Source organism: Poecilia reticulata, linkage group LG9 (genome assembly GCF_000633615.1).
Source record: "Poecilia reticulata strain Guanapo linkage group LG9, Guppy_female_1.0+MT, whole genome shotgun sequence".
In the NCBI taxonomy this organism is placed as follows: domain Eukaryota; kingdom Metazoa; phylum Chordata; class Actinopteri; order Cyprinodontiformes; family Poeciliidae; genus Poecilia; species Poecilia reticulata.
The window spans coordinates 6988103-7003374 of record NC_024339.1 but is presented as its reverse complement, the minus strand read 5'-3'; the positions used below and the strand labels follow the sequence as shown (position 1 = coordinate 7003374).

Below are 15272 nucleotides of genomic sequence, written 5' to 3'. Positions count from 1 at the left end.
GTATTGGTCAGATTTCAGGCTCCCTCTTTTTGATATCCACCAAATGGGGCGGGTGAATTTCTGAATGCCTGAAGCACTTCTGGCTAAAGCTGCACACCGAGTTGATGAGATGAAAATGGACCGGTTCGTATTGGATTTGACACAAATTCATATTTTTAAAGAATGTATTCAAAATACATTTACAGATTACTTGACAGCCCCAAGTTAGACTACCAAAGTGAGACTGCAGTCAGAAAAAGTAACTTAAAGACTACAACACAATCCTAAATATCCAAAGTACCTGAAACAGTAAATGTCCAGAAAACAAAATCATATATTCAACACCAAGTCCTCCACACTATTTATAGGGCTTAGATTTCAAAACTCCTGAGGGACAAATGCAGCACAGCCAGGCTTCCTGAAGCTAGCTGGACTCATGATGTCATTATACTAATTTGATAACAGTCAAACATGGCATAATGGTAGCATTATCCTCCGTAGTCAATCTGGGATTTCTATTTTTGTTTGTGTGCTTGGTTAAATTGAGAGTTTACTTCTTCACATTGAAAATCCTTGTCGCCTGAAAATATGATAAAAACAAGATCAAATTGAGATCAATTTATCGACTTAATTGAATGTCTGGTATAATGTTCTGTTAAATGACGCATAAACAGATTTTTCTCTTTTAAGTTCGATTCCTTCTCAAGAGTGTAGAACAGATTTGTTTTGTCGCAGAACCCCAAGAGGATATCCATCTCCATCTTCTTTTTTTTAACCATCTTTATCTGGGATCAGGTTGTTAGATCAACAGTTCCAGCAGATATTTCCAGACTTCTTGGTCCTTAGCAGCCTCTTTCGGCGTTTCCAGAGGGACCCCAGGCCAGATAGGGCTGCAATGTGGATGACTGACAGCTTTGACTAGGCTCTCTTATTACCAAGACAGACTGGTGCAGTGTCTGTGACAGTGCAGCGGCTGTCCTGTTCTGCCTTTCTCTGTTTGTGTCCTGCTCAGTTATACCCCTAGTCATTAAAATGACACTAAGGCACCAAATTCCTTTCAATAGTCCACGACTTGAGATGAACTTGTTGTTTAAAATACATGTATTCTTGGCTGAGGACATTCACCTCAAATATGGGGGTGATATTACTGAACAATCTGCTAAAAATCACTCCACTACCAGCTGGAGGCTTTTTTGTTTTTATAAGAATTATGCATTATAAATGTACAATACTGTGCTGAAGTAACGGGTCACAGTTTTGTACTTATGATCAAAGCATTTTTATCTGTTGAAATTACATTCACATTGAGAGAGAAGGACACTTCAGCTGCCGTTGTGTCTGTCATGTGACCTGCTCTGTGCTGCGTTGTTCTCGGACTCCTTCAGCTACCCCGGAGGAGCTGCACACTCAAAACACAAAATAGCACTTCATTTAATCCACAACTTTTACTGCAAGTTTTGTCTAAACCAAATTACAGCATGAGTTATCAAAACATAGAGCCGTTAGCAAAACATGCTAAAGACAGCCTGGCACTTCAGCAACCATCTCTGTGTAAAATCAACGTCAGATAGAGGAAGAATTAAAGGCCGTCTAGTCAGATATGTATTTAGAGCAGTCTTTCTCAAGTCTTTCTGTGCGGCTGTGCTGAATGTGATATGTCCATGACAAGGCGGTGAACAACGCTGCGCCCCACGTTGAATAACTGCATCTTAACACCTAAAATAAAAGTATTTATGTCGGGCTAGCTACTGGCTGAAACAAAATGTTTTGTTTTTGCCAAAGCAATTCAGGTCTTTTCCTTTATTATGCTTCTAAATTACAAATAGCTGTAAAACTTTACTAGGGCACACAACATTTGCAGTAAAGAACATTTTTGATTTCCATGTGTTTTCCATTATTGGGAAGCTTAGTATCCATACTTTCAGAATCTGTAAATAACTCAAAAGGCCCCCAGTTGACGTGTTCATGTTTTTATTGTGACCAGTCGCATTTAAAAACAGTGCCACCCTTCACATTAGTTTAGAAACTTGTATTTTCATTTCAGATTGCGTAAGATGTTGCGTTATTGGCCGGGGGGCAATTTCAAGTTAGATGGTCCATGAGTGTTTGTTTGAGAAACACTGCTGTATTCAAACAAAGAAGCTATCAGCATTTTAGGTAATACACTTTCAGGGCATTTAAGTAACTTTCCTAACTTGTGTTGGAGCAGCACATTGAAGCTGATGTGCAGAAATTCCAGTACGGAAAAACTATCCGTCAATAGTAGGATACAGAATCTTCCAGGACATCATTGGTGGGTGAGTTAGCCCTACTGGGCTTAGGTCAGTAGGGCTGACCTAAGCCCTACTGACCTATGTAATGAATTAACAGTGTTAATTCATTACATAGTCACGGTATTTAATTTTTATATAGCAATGGACTGAAGGTAGTCACTGATAAATGTCTCTTCTAAAACTGATCAGGACAAAAAAATCTTCTGAAGGAGCCTTCCATAGTTACAATCACAATACAGAAAAAAAGCACAGCTTTGCTGGGGTCACCGACTAGAAATTAGCATCAAACTGAAGCAAACTATTTTCTTTTATCAGTTCTAAAAGAAACAAAAATGCAAGTAAGCAAGCATTTCATGTTGCAAACTACGTTACAACAACCTATATGAATAAATAAATGAATGCCAAAAAAGTCATTGAACATGTACTTGGCTTAAATTAGCAGAATTAAATGCTAACATCTCATAAGTATAATATACTGAACCTTGAAAATTTGTTGGTGTAAACATCAAGTGATTTCTTTTAAATATCTGGACTTCTCAGATAGAATGTGTCTGTATGATAAATATGGTCTGAAACTGATATCTCCTATTTCTTCTGAAAAAGGTTACAAGATTTCGACTGTAAGTTATGATAACAAGCTAGCCTGGGTAGTTAGATCCTTCTCCACAGTACTTATCTTAGCATATCAGCCAGATGAGTCAAGGGAAAACAGCAGTTCAAGATTGTGTTACTTTCTATAATTCTGGTTTGATGCTTCTTCTCTTCTTAACAGTCTTGATCTAATAACTAAGGAGGCTGGTCCTGACTCTGAGGCCGGTCCCGACTCAGAGTCAGGTCTTCACTCGGAGGTAGGTCCTGACTCTGAGGCCAGTCCTCACCCGGAGGCCGATCCTGACTTGGTTGACGGTCAGGACGGGCATGTCTAACTCTGGCATAGTAGGGCAAGTGTCAATGTGACCGCTACATCCAACCAGTTACTCAGCAAAACCACCAGTTTAACAAAGAAGGGTTTGACTAATTTGCAGTCCCATATTCAGTGCATCGGCTTATTTTGGTGGGGGCAAAATAAATCGTAGCAAAAAAAAAAAAATAGTCGAAGCAATAATAATATTACTCAAGTAAAAGAAAAAGGTACAGTGCTGTGAAACTACTCTAATAAGGTTTTTTTTCTTTTTTTCAAAAAAGTTACTCATAAGATGTTGTAACCAGATCTACCCAATTTTGAACATAGGCAACATCATCAGTAGCCTACAGGCTACTTGTTAACAAGCTTGAGGTGCTGTATTGTTATTAGCTAGTCATCTTTTAGCCAACATTAACTGCATCCAACAGCATTTGAACTCAGTCGGTTAGTTTGGTTGAAAAACTGTGCAAAATTCTTTGCGTTGTGCTGGTTTGCTGCCATAATTCTAATATCATTACATTTTATTTACAGCCCCTTAATTCTTACGTTGCTGACAGCCTATCTCAATCTAAAAAGCTTGAAAATGTATGATTAGAAAAACAAATAACAGTGAAACTTACAAATGTACACAAAGAGAAATAGGAAACACTCCATGAAAGACGTAATTACTTTAATGACAAATCTAGGAGCATTTTTTTTTACTTCTGTCTAAAGTATCACAAAGTTGGCAGGGATAAAGGCTTTCTTTGACAAACTCTGTGTTTTCTTTTGTCGATGTGCTTGTTGAGCCAAAAAATTGTTTTATTTCTGGGACAATTAAAGAACAGATCAGTAAAACTAAGAGCAAGAGAAAAAAAGTATTATATTGTTTTTTTACAGCGTGGGAGGACAAGCCTACTGAAGCAACAAGTGCCGGAATCCACACAGAGCCTGCAATAAAGGCAGCTTTTCTAATCAGAAACCAGCACTCTTCATTTCTGCCTTTTCATAAAATATTTATTTTTAATCAGAAACACTTTTAGATGACTTTATTAATTAGCAATCTTCTCTTATTCAACTCCCCCATTCCACCCTTGTCTAATTTTCTGGGCTTGAAAAAGAGCAGAGAACAAAGGGCTGCAGATGAAATGAATTGTTATCCCCCCCCCCCCCCGCTAAACCCACAGAAACCTCTCTTGGCCATCAGATTTCCTGTACGCCACTCTGCCTGTTGCCATTGTTCTTTGACACGGTGTAATATAAATGCCACTGGCAGCGCTGATTATCAGCAAACCCCTAGAGTCCCGACTGTATTAGAGCTACATTTCATTTTCTAAATGCAAAATTTCTTTGAAAAGAAAAAAGAGAAAGGCCATTAAACGTCTGTTCTGGGGGGGAACCACCCTTCCTTAACCCCCCAGATAATTCAACATTTGTATAATTACAAGTTTAGAAAGACCAACCACCCATCATCATCATCATCATCATCATCTTCTTCTCAGAAGCGAATGCCTAAAGAAGCTCTCCTTTCCGGCGCTCGCCATGGCCCAGGTCACACACTGCCTGAGCTCCAGTAGGAGACTTAAGGCAAAATTTGCCAGAGTTAGACAATAAGTCAAACACGGAAGATGAGCAGGATTAAATTAGATGAATGGAGGGGGGCCGGGGGGGGAATTCTCAAAGGATGTTTTTTTCCAGACGGAGATTAATGACAGAAGCAATAGGCTGTTAAGAAGGATGTCAGTGACAGTAAAATGATTTGGCTCAAGTCAATGGCTTTTTATTGTGATCTGCAAGAAGCGTATCGAAGCAGTTGTCCAACGCCTGGTTCACGTGGCAGGATTTTAACATTCTCAGCTGGTTTTCCCAAACCTGAGAGATCCCACACATGACGATAAAACGTCACGGACACAACAGGTTTGGTCGTACAGTGTGTGATGGCCAGCCACACCGCAAATGCAACTCACCACGCACAGACATATTTCACTCAAACATTCAGATTTCAGACAGGAAATCTGGCAAAACCTCTGGAGATCAGATGTGAGTTCAGAGTAAACAAACGCGGCCGCCTATGAAGAAGCAATGGTGATCATTTTTAACAGAGAAAAAACGACACACTAAGATGCCTCTGATGTCTACCGGACTTTCTAGTGAACTCTCGCAGTTGTTTTGATGTCTGTGTATTTTGGATCTATTAAAAAGCCTTAAAATGCCCAAAATTCGACTACATGCAGTATTGAGTCAACATCACTTTCCAGTCCAGGCACCTTTATGCAGCATAACCTTGTAATTTGACATCCAGCAGTATTTTACCCTTTGTAAGTTCATATATTCATTCATGGAAACAGTGCAGTACACTTCTTTAGTCTTTAATATGACTAAAACTTTAATAGGAGGTGGTGTTTGATGAATGTTGCATTTCATAATTTGAGAGGGTAGGTTCTGCTCTATGAAAGAAGTCCGAGGAATAAAGAGCTTCTTTTCAGCTGAAATAGAAAGCATGTTTTGACACCATATTGCAAAAACACATCGATTTGCTCACCTGCTCCTGAAATGAAGGGGGGATTTGGTAAGTTTGTGTTCGGTTCGTATTTACCAAGTGATAAGGGACCGTTTCCAAATAAATAACAGTTTTTGTAATGTTGTCATTGTTCTAACCATATGTATGAAGGTCATATATTGGTGTCATGCAAATTCAAAATTAAAATTGCACAGATGAGATGGTGAGCAGCAATCCCACATTTCAAAGGAGTCTACTTTGTTTTTGCAAAGTAATACAAATTTACTCAATGTCAAACTGATACCTAAAAGAAAACAAAAAGCTGTATTCTTAAAGGGGCAGTATTATGTATTTTTCAGGCATTTTATATATATTCTATTTTAACATATATTTTAATATATTTTATATTTGAAATTGGGTCTCTGTCCCTTTAAAAACTCCTGCTCTTTTTGAAACGCCACCTTCAGGAAGTCACCACTACTTTGCTCCTCTATCAACGATGCTGGTGAAAACAAACTAATATCACTATTCCACTGAGAAGTATCTCCTACAATGAGCTCAGCAGATGCACTATTCCACCAGATGTTTGCTAATTGCTGCTGGCTAGTCTGAAGGAGCCGAGTAGGGGTGTTGCAGGGAAAGTGTGAGACAGAAGCTTGGAAGCTGCAGCTCTGAGGAGGAGCTTCAACACTGAAGGCAGGCCCAGGCAATTTGCACAGTTGAATAGTTGCCAAGGGAGATTAAAGGATTTCTCAAACATGCATGAAATAATCAAAGCAACACCCCAGGTATGTTTTAAATGAGAGAGTAACATGATAACATGATGCAAAGTTCAGAAAAGTTGACTTTACATACTCCCTAATTTAAGAAAACCTGTTTAGTCTTAAAAAAGTAGGAGAAACTTTTTCCTACTAGAAAGAAACTAGAAAAGTAGAAGAAAGTCAAGTTTGGTTTACCAGTCTAACCCCCCAGAGGACTTTTCAAGAGAAGGAAAGCACATATGATAATGTGTGGCATAAAAAAAGAAAAAGAAGCAAAAGGCTGACATACTTCCTAGGTCTGTAGTCAGGGATGCTCCTGTCAAGGGAGATGCGGTCGCTAAGCTGAGCGTTGTAGCCGTACTCCTCATACTTCCCCTCTGCGTCGTGGCTGTCCTCCCCCAGAGTGGCAGCGGCTCCCCCCTGGCCGAGGCCTCCGGGTCCCTCCACCAGCCCCATTGGCTTCGCCAGACCTTTAGATGAACCAGAAGAAAAATCATGAAGACACTGGAGGACAAGCCTCTGTGAAAACACTGAGAAATTAGCAAAAGGGGAGACAGGCGAAGTGAAAGGCCACGAGAACGAGCAGCTGACTGACATTTTGTATCAGTGAAAGGAGACCAGTGTATGGCAGCTCTGAGACCCATCAGGCCATTATTACACTGGCGGTAAAGGAGAAAAAAAATAACCCAGAGGATACTGCTGTCAGAATAATACACAGAAAAGGAACAGAGGGATGTTTCAGAAATAAGCAAAAAGGAGAAAAAGTGGTGCTTTCAGATGGTCTTTAAACTGTCATTAGCAGTTTGATAAAACTGCATCATTATTACCTTTTTGCATTTTTTACTTAACATTTTCTTTGTTCATTTCTGCTTTCTTCCACCTTTCCCCTGATCTCTCCACTTTCTGTTTCCAGCTAGGTTCTTCCTCTTAACTTCAGTTTGAGTTTTCTCAGACCCATTTTGGTGTGTTCCCATGGTAACTCAACTTTGTGTAGACTCCCTTTCTCAGAGTTTGTTTTTATTCCACCTTAATCATGTTTTATCTGACCTGCATGGAAGCCCTTTCCTTACCAATCAGACAATCATACCTTGGTGTTTTTTGGTTAATTATTTCAAAATCCATGAAACATTGTTCATCCATTTCTGAAGCACAAACTATTTTCTCTTGGTCTATCACCTAAACTAAAAAAGAAATAAATTAAAGGGTAAGACTTTATTTGAAGGGGGGTGAATAAGACTGTCATGACACTGTCATAAACATGACATAACACCTGTCATGAACATTAATAGGCATTCATGAATATTTATGACTGTTGTCATAAAGCGTCTTTCGGTAAATTATGACACTTTTAATACAAAGTTGACATTATTCAAAATGTCTTTGTTATGACAACTTGACATTAACCAAGAAATTATTACTGATATAAATTTGTTATAAAACCATTACTGATTGCACTTTAAAAATTAGGTAACTTTATATTATTAAAGGTAAAGTTTAAACAGTAATGATTTCTTGGTTAATGTGAAGTTGTCATAACAAAGACATTTTGAATAATGTCAACTTTGTATTAAAAGTGTCACAATTAACCGAATGACGCTTTATGACAACAGTCATAAATATTCATGAAGGCTTATTCACGTTCATGACAGGTGTTATGTCATGTTTATTAAAGTGTCATGACAGTCTTATTCAACCCCCTTCAAATAAAGTGTTACCAATTAAAGTTATGGCTGTGATTAAATGTAAAAAAAAATAGTTGAAGGGGAATAGATTCTTTGTTAGGAATTTTATTTAAACAAGATCAGCCAATGTGGTTTCTAAGGCAGCCTATGAATGTTACATTAAACCTTCATGTGGAGTGAGAGTGGGCAGATGTTTCTCTTTTTTTTGGCATTAAAATTTAACAAAAGAGAAAGAAACCCAACAGAAATCAGCTACATGAAAGCTCTTCCCCCCCACCGTGACCGTACCCACCCTCAACCCTTATTTCGGTTTGGACCCTAAACCCCAAACAGTTTGCTACCAAACCGCGCGGCATCTTGCGTCAGCGCCAGGCCTCCGCCGTTGTTTAGCTGTTTAAAATTCAGCGAAATGGCAGGATAATGTCAGATCATTGTTATGCGAGCCGAGTTTCCAGCGCAGCCTCCGCTGAGAGAAGTCGAGTCGCGTCTGTTCTCCGTATCAACAGATGGACACACAGACAAAAACAAAACAAAAAAAAAGTAAACAGCGCACAGCAATGAAGAGCTCATCTCTCAGCTCGGGGGCCCTCTAGGAGCCACGCAGTAATCACCGCGTTTGGATGGCCCCAAATCCTCGGGTGCTGCTGGAGATTTGTAATTGGAGCTGAATGGTTGCAAACCGGCTTCTCCCGCAAGAAGGATTAAGCGTGCCCCGGCGCCGGCCAACGGGTGGCATTTTGACAAGTAAGGATGGGGTTCACATCGCAGACCAGCCATCTGGCATAGCGTCACACAATAATTCAGATAGTCTGAGGCGTGATCGCATGGTGTGGTGGGGGGTGGAGGGTCCTATAGAGGCTCCGTGTGAGTCTTGGAAGCCGGACAGTCCCCACCAGCTGTATCACCTACTTCAAGCCTCTCCTCCGCCGTCAGCTGTCTGATTGAAGGAAATTCCATAACAGCATAAGACCTGCCTGTCTGATCCACTTCAACATGAACTGGAGGACAGAAAGGGGCAGGGGGCTTTAAGATTCACAAGCATTCTTATATTGTCAGAGTACACCTGACATGTAATCAGTGCTGCGAGAGTCAGCGGGAGTGTTTTTTTTTTTTTCCTATCTTTTATTCTTGCACGGTTCCATATTGATGTAGCTGCTGATAAAACGCTGCTTTTATGAAGCTTGGTCGGTTTGTTGAGGGAGTGAAATTGTACTTACTGGCTTTGATTTTTCTTTTATGTTTCTACCTTTTAATGTTGGTTGAAATTGTTTGCTAAAAAAAAAAAAAAAAATCACTTTAAATGCAGAAATTCAGATACCTCACTTACTTTGCTAAATTTCTCGCCAAAGCTTGCGAACATGAATGGAAGCTCTTAATGCACATCTTGAGAGGCAGAATTTGGACAGAATTCGCCTGCGGGGAAAGCACTGCACCAACAACAACAGCAACGCTTAGGATTAAGAGCTCCTCTCCTTCCATGACTACGCGAGTTAAAAATGCATGCACCCATAATGCTTTGAGGCACAAAACATCAAGCAAGTCAGCTGCTACACTCCGTAAAAGGAAAACAGAAAGGAGGGACCCCCACAAACATTATTTTACTGTTAGAAGCACTATGCATCAGAGAAAATAAGTACTCTACTTAGCATGCCAACATTTTTCTCTTAAAATGTATTGACATAAAATTCACACCACACCAGCTGCAGCTAAAGAATATTTCTTTAAATATTTGTTGAAATTCATTATATGTCGTATGTTGTATGAGACAGATAATCTGAAAAAAAGAGAAATAAACAAAATCAAGCTCCTCTGCCTTTTTCCGTGTAAACTAGAAACAGCCAATCAGAGTCAAGAGGCAGGTCTTAGCGCTCTCAATCATCCTCCATGCTCATCCATCTAGCAGAGCCTGTTGTGAATGCTTGAACTAGTTAGTGTAACTGCTGATCACAGTGGATAAGCAGTTTTCCCGTAACAGTAATTTGTTTCTCTGCCATTAGCATATTTAGCAGTGACTACATGTGGGTGATTGACAGCAATAAGACCATCCTCGTGGCTCTCATTGGCTGTTTTTGGTCGGGAATGGTGCATTTTGTCAGATGACAATAGCAGCTCAGGAAGGAAGAGATGGAGAGTCTTTTCACAAAATATCAGTCTCATAGCAAACTGTCACACCATGGTGACATTTTAACAAATATGTAAAAAAACAACAACTACTTTTTCTATAAAAGTTACATAACTTAGCTTTGATCCACTCATACACAAAGACAACAAAACAAATGACCCCATAAATAAAGTTGTGTGTAACAAAGTGAAATAAAGGTATTGAACACATTTTCTAGTTTCTGCTCTAAATCTCAACTTGAATATTGGTTTGTTGACAACTTTAAACAACTCATTAGCCACTGACTCCTTTTTTAATGAACAGAGGAGCAACATGGGGTGGATGAGTTGGTCATTCTGCCGCTTCTCCAGACTGTCTTTAGCGGTCTGTAAGTTTCTAATAGTTTAACAGATAACGCTGGCTTTAGTCGTCTGGCGTGTTCACTGCTTCACGGCTACAGAGCCAGGAGTCGTACTAACAGGCTTAAATCCCTCTCAGAAATCGGAGTGTCACTGTTCAGGATGTTTTGCCAGGTTTCTAGTTCTCGTCTCTGGACCACGGCCAGCGTCTGGGCTTATGGGAAGCCTTCGTCTTTTTTCTGTTCGTCTGCCGCATAGACAAAATAACTCTTTGACTAAAAAGCGTCGCAAAGGCTCCTTCCCAGAGTTTCTTGAAATGTTACAGCAAAAGCTCACCGCTTTAAATCTCACAGGTAATCGTTCAGGTGAGGGAGGGGATGAGCGTCTGTCTGGAGAGCTGCTGTGAAAGTCGGACGCTTTGATAAATAGGACTTGTGTAGAAGGTGATGTGAATTAGTATCCCTTTTTTTTAGGTTTTGAATGTGTCACAACATCTTACGTATGGACGAATGAGTCACAAGCATTTGCTAATGTTTGGTTTTGTTAGCATAGCTGCTAATTACAGTCATTCTGAACAAACGTCCTTCCAATCATCTGAGCGGTTCTTTCATTTCATTGACTAGATCATTTTAGAATTATGGTCCGAGTTTTCTTCTCTTGTGTAGCAATACAATTTCTCTGTCATTGGCCCTAAGATATGGAACACCTTGCCTTTGCAGGTCAGAGAGGCCCCTTCACTGTCCACTTTTAAAGTTCGTCTTAAACCCCATTTATTTTACTTGGCTTTCAACACCAGCGTGATCTAGTTTTAAATTGTATGTTTTGTTTTTAAACTGTAAGAGTTTTTATTTTTTTATTATTGTTATGTTGTGTTTTAATGTACAGCACTTTGCATCAGCTGTGGTTGTTTTTAAAGTGCTTTATAAATAAAGTTGGTATGGTATGGTAATACCATCTTTGTTTCATCTTCATACTGTCATCAAGAATGTCTCCGAAAATGTTTCCATTCATCCTCTCATTTATCAGATTCTGAAAAACACCCTCACGCTACGAAACTTCACTGTTGGTATGATTTTTCTAAGATAATCTGTAATATCAGCTACAGATTAGCTGCAGCTAATACAGCTACAGCTAGTAGAACTTGTAAATGTGTACGAATTCACAAAACAGCTTCACCTAACAGTTTCATCTAATACAGTGTTTAGATAAAACAGCTACTTAAAGCGTGGTGTTTTGAGAAGAAAGCACCATGTTTTCTAATCAAACCATGGTGTGTGAAAATACTTTTGTGCTTTATGGTCAATGCAATTTTTCCTTCAGCAGTGGAGTCTTGTGCATCGAACACTCATAGGGGAGCACGTATTCACAGCTCGGTCATATGTTCTGTTTCAGGACTGTGGTCTTGTTGATGTTCAGGTGATCACCAAACATTTAGAAATAAATCTGTAGCTGACGCTGTCAGTGTTTCGCATCATTAGGCTTTATTATGTATTTATTGACTGCTGTGTTTTGATGTCTTTGAACGTGTGATACACCGATGTGTAAAACATAAAGAAGACACTCTGACTCCATTCAGATGGATGAAAACGCTAATAAAAATTTCAAGTATTCACATATTTCCAATAAGGCATTTCTTTTTTTCACATTCAGTATTTCCAGTATTATTAACACACCGCACAGCTCTGACTCTTATCATTTCACTGTGAAGCAATTACAAGCCAACATCTGTTTGACGCTCCATTCCCGTCTAAAGAATCAGCTGGGTGCAGATACTTTGTAAGCTGGGCACCAATTTAAATCTCATTGTGTCCGTGTACGCATCTGTCTCACTCGCAATCCATCATGTGACTGAGTAAACCTCCACCGGCTTCGACTTGAAGAGGAAACTTCCAGAAAGCGTTTGATTTGCCTGCATGAAAAACAAGTCTCGTTTTCAAAGATGACCCATTTTTTTAGTGAAATATTTAAGAGGAAGATTGGTTTTTATGTATGTCCAAAGTGATGCAGCTGAGTGCTAAATATTCATGCTGAGGGCACGACAGGGGGATCCTCGTGATCTTTTGAAGAGGAGGAGGGAGGGGGGGGAAAAAAAGTATCTTGTTGGTTTAAAAGGATTCAGAAACCAAAACAAACCTATGAAATATTAAGAGCCCACAGAAGGGCTTCAGGAAGTCGAGCTTTTCCACTTATAACAGCTGCAGGCACATCAAGGGGACAGCAAGCGTGATTTAAAAGCAGAAAGTAGACCTCTAAGTTTTCAACATACAAAGCCCAAGACAAAAGTATGACAAGGAAGGTTCACACATCTAAATCTCATTTATAATAAATTTGCAGTCATTGTTTTTTTTTTTTAAGGATAAATTTAATTTTTGTCAAATGCCAAATAGGACACAAAGCTACAATTTAACATTTCATTGCAATCAGTATCTTTTCTAACATAATGTGTGTGATAGGTTCACTGCATTAATTAAGCAAAATGATCTACATTGCTTGGTTTGGCATTAAGTTTAACATATGTGGCTCTCTTTTGTAGCCACATATATATTTCATTCATTCTTCTACCCTTTTTAAAATGTCTCAAGTTTGCAATCCATGCCAAATGAACAACCCAGTATGACTGATCACCATCTTTCAAACCCATTTTACAATCTTTGTTCCATAAACATGAACCCTGCAGCCTCAGCAAGCTGTTGTCAGACATTTGTGTCATAAAACTAGCAGCACCATCATCTGACTAGTGCTGGTGTTGGATCAGGCACAACTGCAGCGAGCGTTTTTATTCTAAATAATTATGTTCCACACCTGAATACAGTTTTGCTTTCGCTGTTAACTTTTTTTGTTTGAGTTACGGTATGACTATTCTGAATGTTACAGTCCCTTGCAACCCATCCATAACCTGTGAACATCTCCATGTTCCATCACATTACAACTACAAATGTATTCTGTTTGGATTTTATGTGGCAGAGCAGCACAAAGGAGTTAAAATTTGGGGAGTAAGTAGAGTTGTTTATTTAAGGTACATTAATGCAAATATATTAAAAACATACATTGTTTAGTTTAATAATAATAATAGTAATAATAATAATAATAAATAAATAATTCTGTTTGAACAAATTTTGAATATGTATTTACAGCTGTAACACAAGTTGTTAAAAATGGTTGTTGTTCAGTTAGAATCTGAAAATACGAATTATTTACTTTACTCGATTACAGTGGTATTTGGATTCTTCATTGAAAGTCTATTGGCATTGATATGAGCACATGCCCCTCTGCTACTGAATCTTACCATTACCTGTATGCAATCGTAGCATGTCTCCCAGCAAGTAGCATGCATAACAGAAAGACTCGCTCCATCAATAACAAGCCTCATTCTCTGAGGCCACCTGCTGATTCTCAGGTGAGTTGCTGAATTCATTAACTTTATTCCCCCACCCCCGTCCAAGTCTAGGCAAAACTGATTTTAATCTGTTTTTGAAGCTATGTTATCAACCGGTTGCTCATCTGCATATCTTTATTGGAATACATTTCATGTCATCGGGAATCACGGCGCCGTCCGTCGCACGCTTCACAATATATAGGCACACGGAGATGCCAGATCTACTCTAAGCCCAACGCGTTTGTCAGCGTGGAAGACAGTGAATGTGACATTTACCCCCCTCTCTCATCATGCTTTTTTTTTTTTTTTTGCTCCAGCGGGTTTGGCATATAAACAGCCTTAGTGTCTTTGTCATAATTGTGCGTCATAGATAAGACGTATATCTGGTGCTGCAGCTGAGCCTCTGTGGCCTCCATCCCCGACAGCACCTACGCGCCAGGAGACAAATGGCAGTGACATGCGTGGCTGATGACAGAAGCCTCAGTGTGACCGTGAGCTGTGGGACAACAGCCTATATCAAAAAAAAAAAAAAAAAGAAAAAAGAAAGACGACGCACCTGCCGCTGGTCAGACGGGGAACCCAAGAGCAACGTCTGGATTGATGGAGCTTTACTTCAGAGCCTTTCTATGTGAGCGAGTGACTGGAGAAAATGGTGGACACAGTAGAAAGGAAGGTCAGGGATTTGTATTCTTCTGCCAAAACAAGACGGCCATAGATGTTTTTTTTTTATTAAACTGAACGAATCGATACTGACCACCTGCATGCTGGGAGAGCTGGCGATAAACAGCCAGGTTTACACAATACGAGCTCATATTATGTAGATCCCCTCTGAACTAGACTAAGACTACCTCCAAGCAATCAGTCACTGCAGCATGCGGCCATCCTCCCGTTATGCTACTTCCATCTGCACCTGTATTACTCTTTAAAATTAATTTCCCTTGACAGAGACACAATGAAAAATAAGAAAAAAAAGACTGTACACTTTGTTTAATCAACCAGTCAATTCATAATTTGGAGGTGAGTTTGCGTCCCTACTAGCCTGGCCATCGCCTTCCTGTGCAACTTTGCGAGAAAACAATTTTTGCTTACAGCAGAGTCTGGGATTTCTTCCCTTCACTCGTATTCTCTCCGGTAGATTTGCTACCGGGCCAATCAGAAAACAGAAGGTGAAGTTATGAACAACGACATCGACTTTTTGTTTTAGAATTGTAGTCTGCCTGTAGCTTTAGCAGTAGCAGCGGAGGAAGTGAACGAAGCCTTTCACTCCATGTTGCCCACGGTTTCCAATACTGAATTAATATCAACAGCCATCTTGTTCAGCTCGGTACCTCTCTCTTTGCAGTGGAGGATGGTTGTTT

General features: G+C 39.6%; 1 protein-coding gene across 3 annotated transcripts in view; it reads right to left on the bottom strand.

Moving 5' to 3' along the window:
* galnt9 (polypeptide N-acetylgalactosaminyltransferase 9) overlaps window positions 1–15272 on the bottom strand; it is a 1026805-nt gene that overhangs the window by 90599 nt on the left and 920934 nt on the right. Inside the window, exons 2-3 of one of the 3 annotated variants that reach the window (XM_008417604.2) lie at window positions 14471–14554; window positions 6686–6866 (exon numbers count right to left, since the gene is read on the bottom strand). The exons of 1 other annotated variant lie outside the window; for it this stretch is intronic. In XM_008417604.2, the coding sequence (XP_008415826.1) occupies window positions 6686–6852 (167 nt within the window). In that variant the 5' untranslated portion in view covers window positions 6853–6866; window positions 14471–14554. The remainder of the gene's footprint in view (window positions 1–6685; window positions 6867–14470; window positions 14555–15272) is intronic. One more of the 3 variants, XM_008417601.2, reaches the window with a different exon arrangement.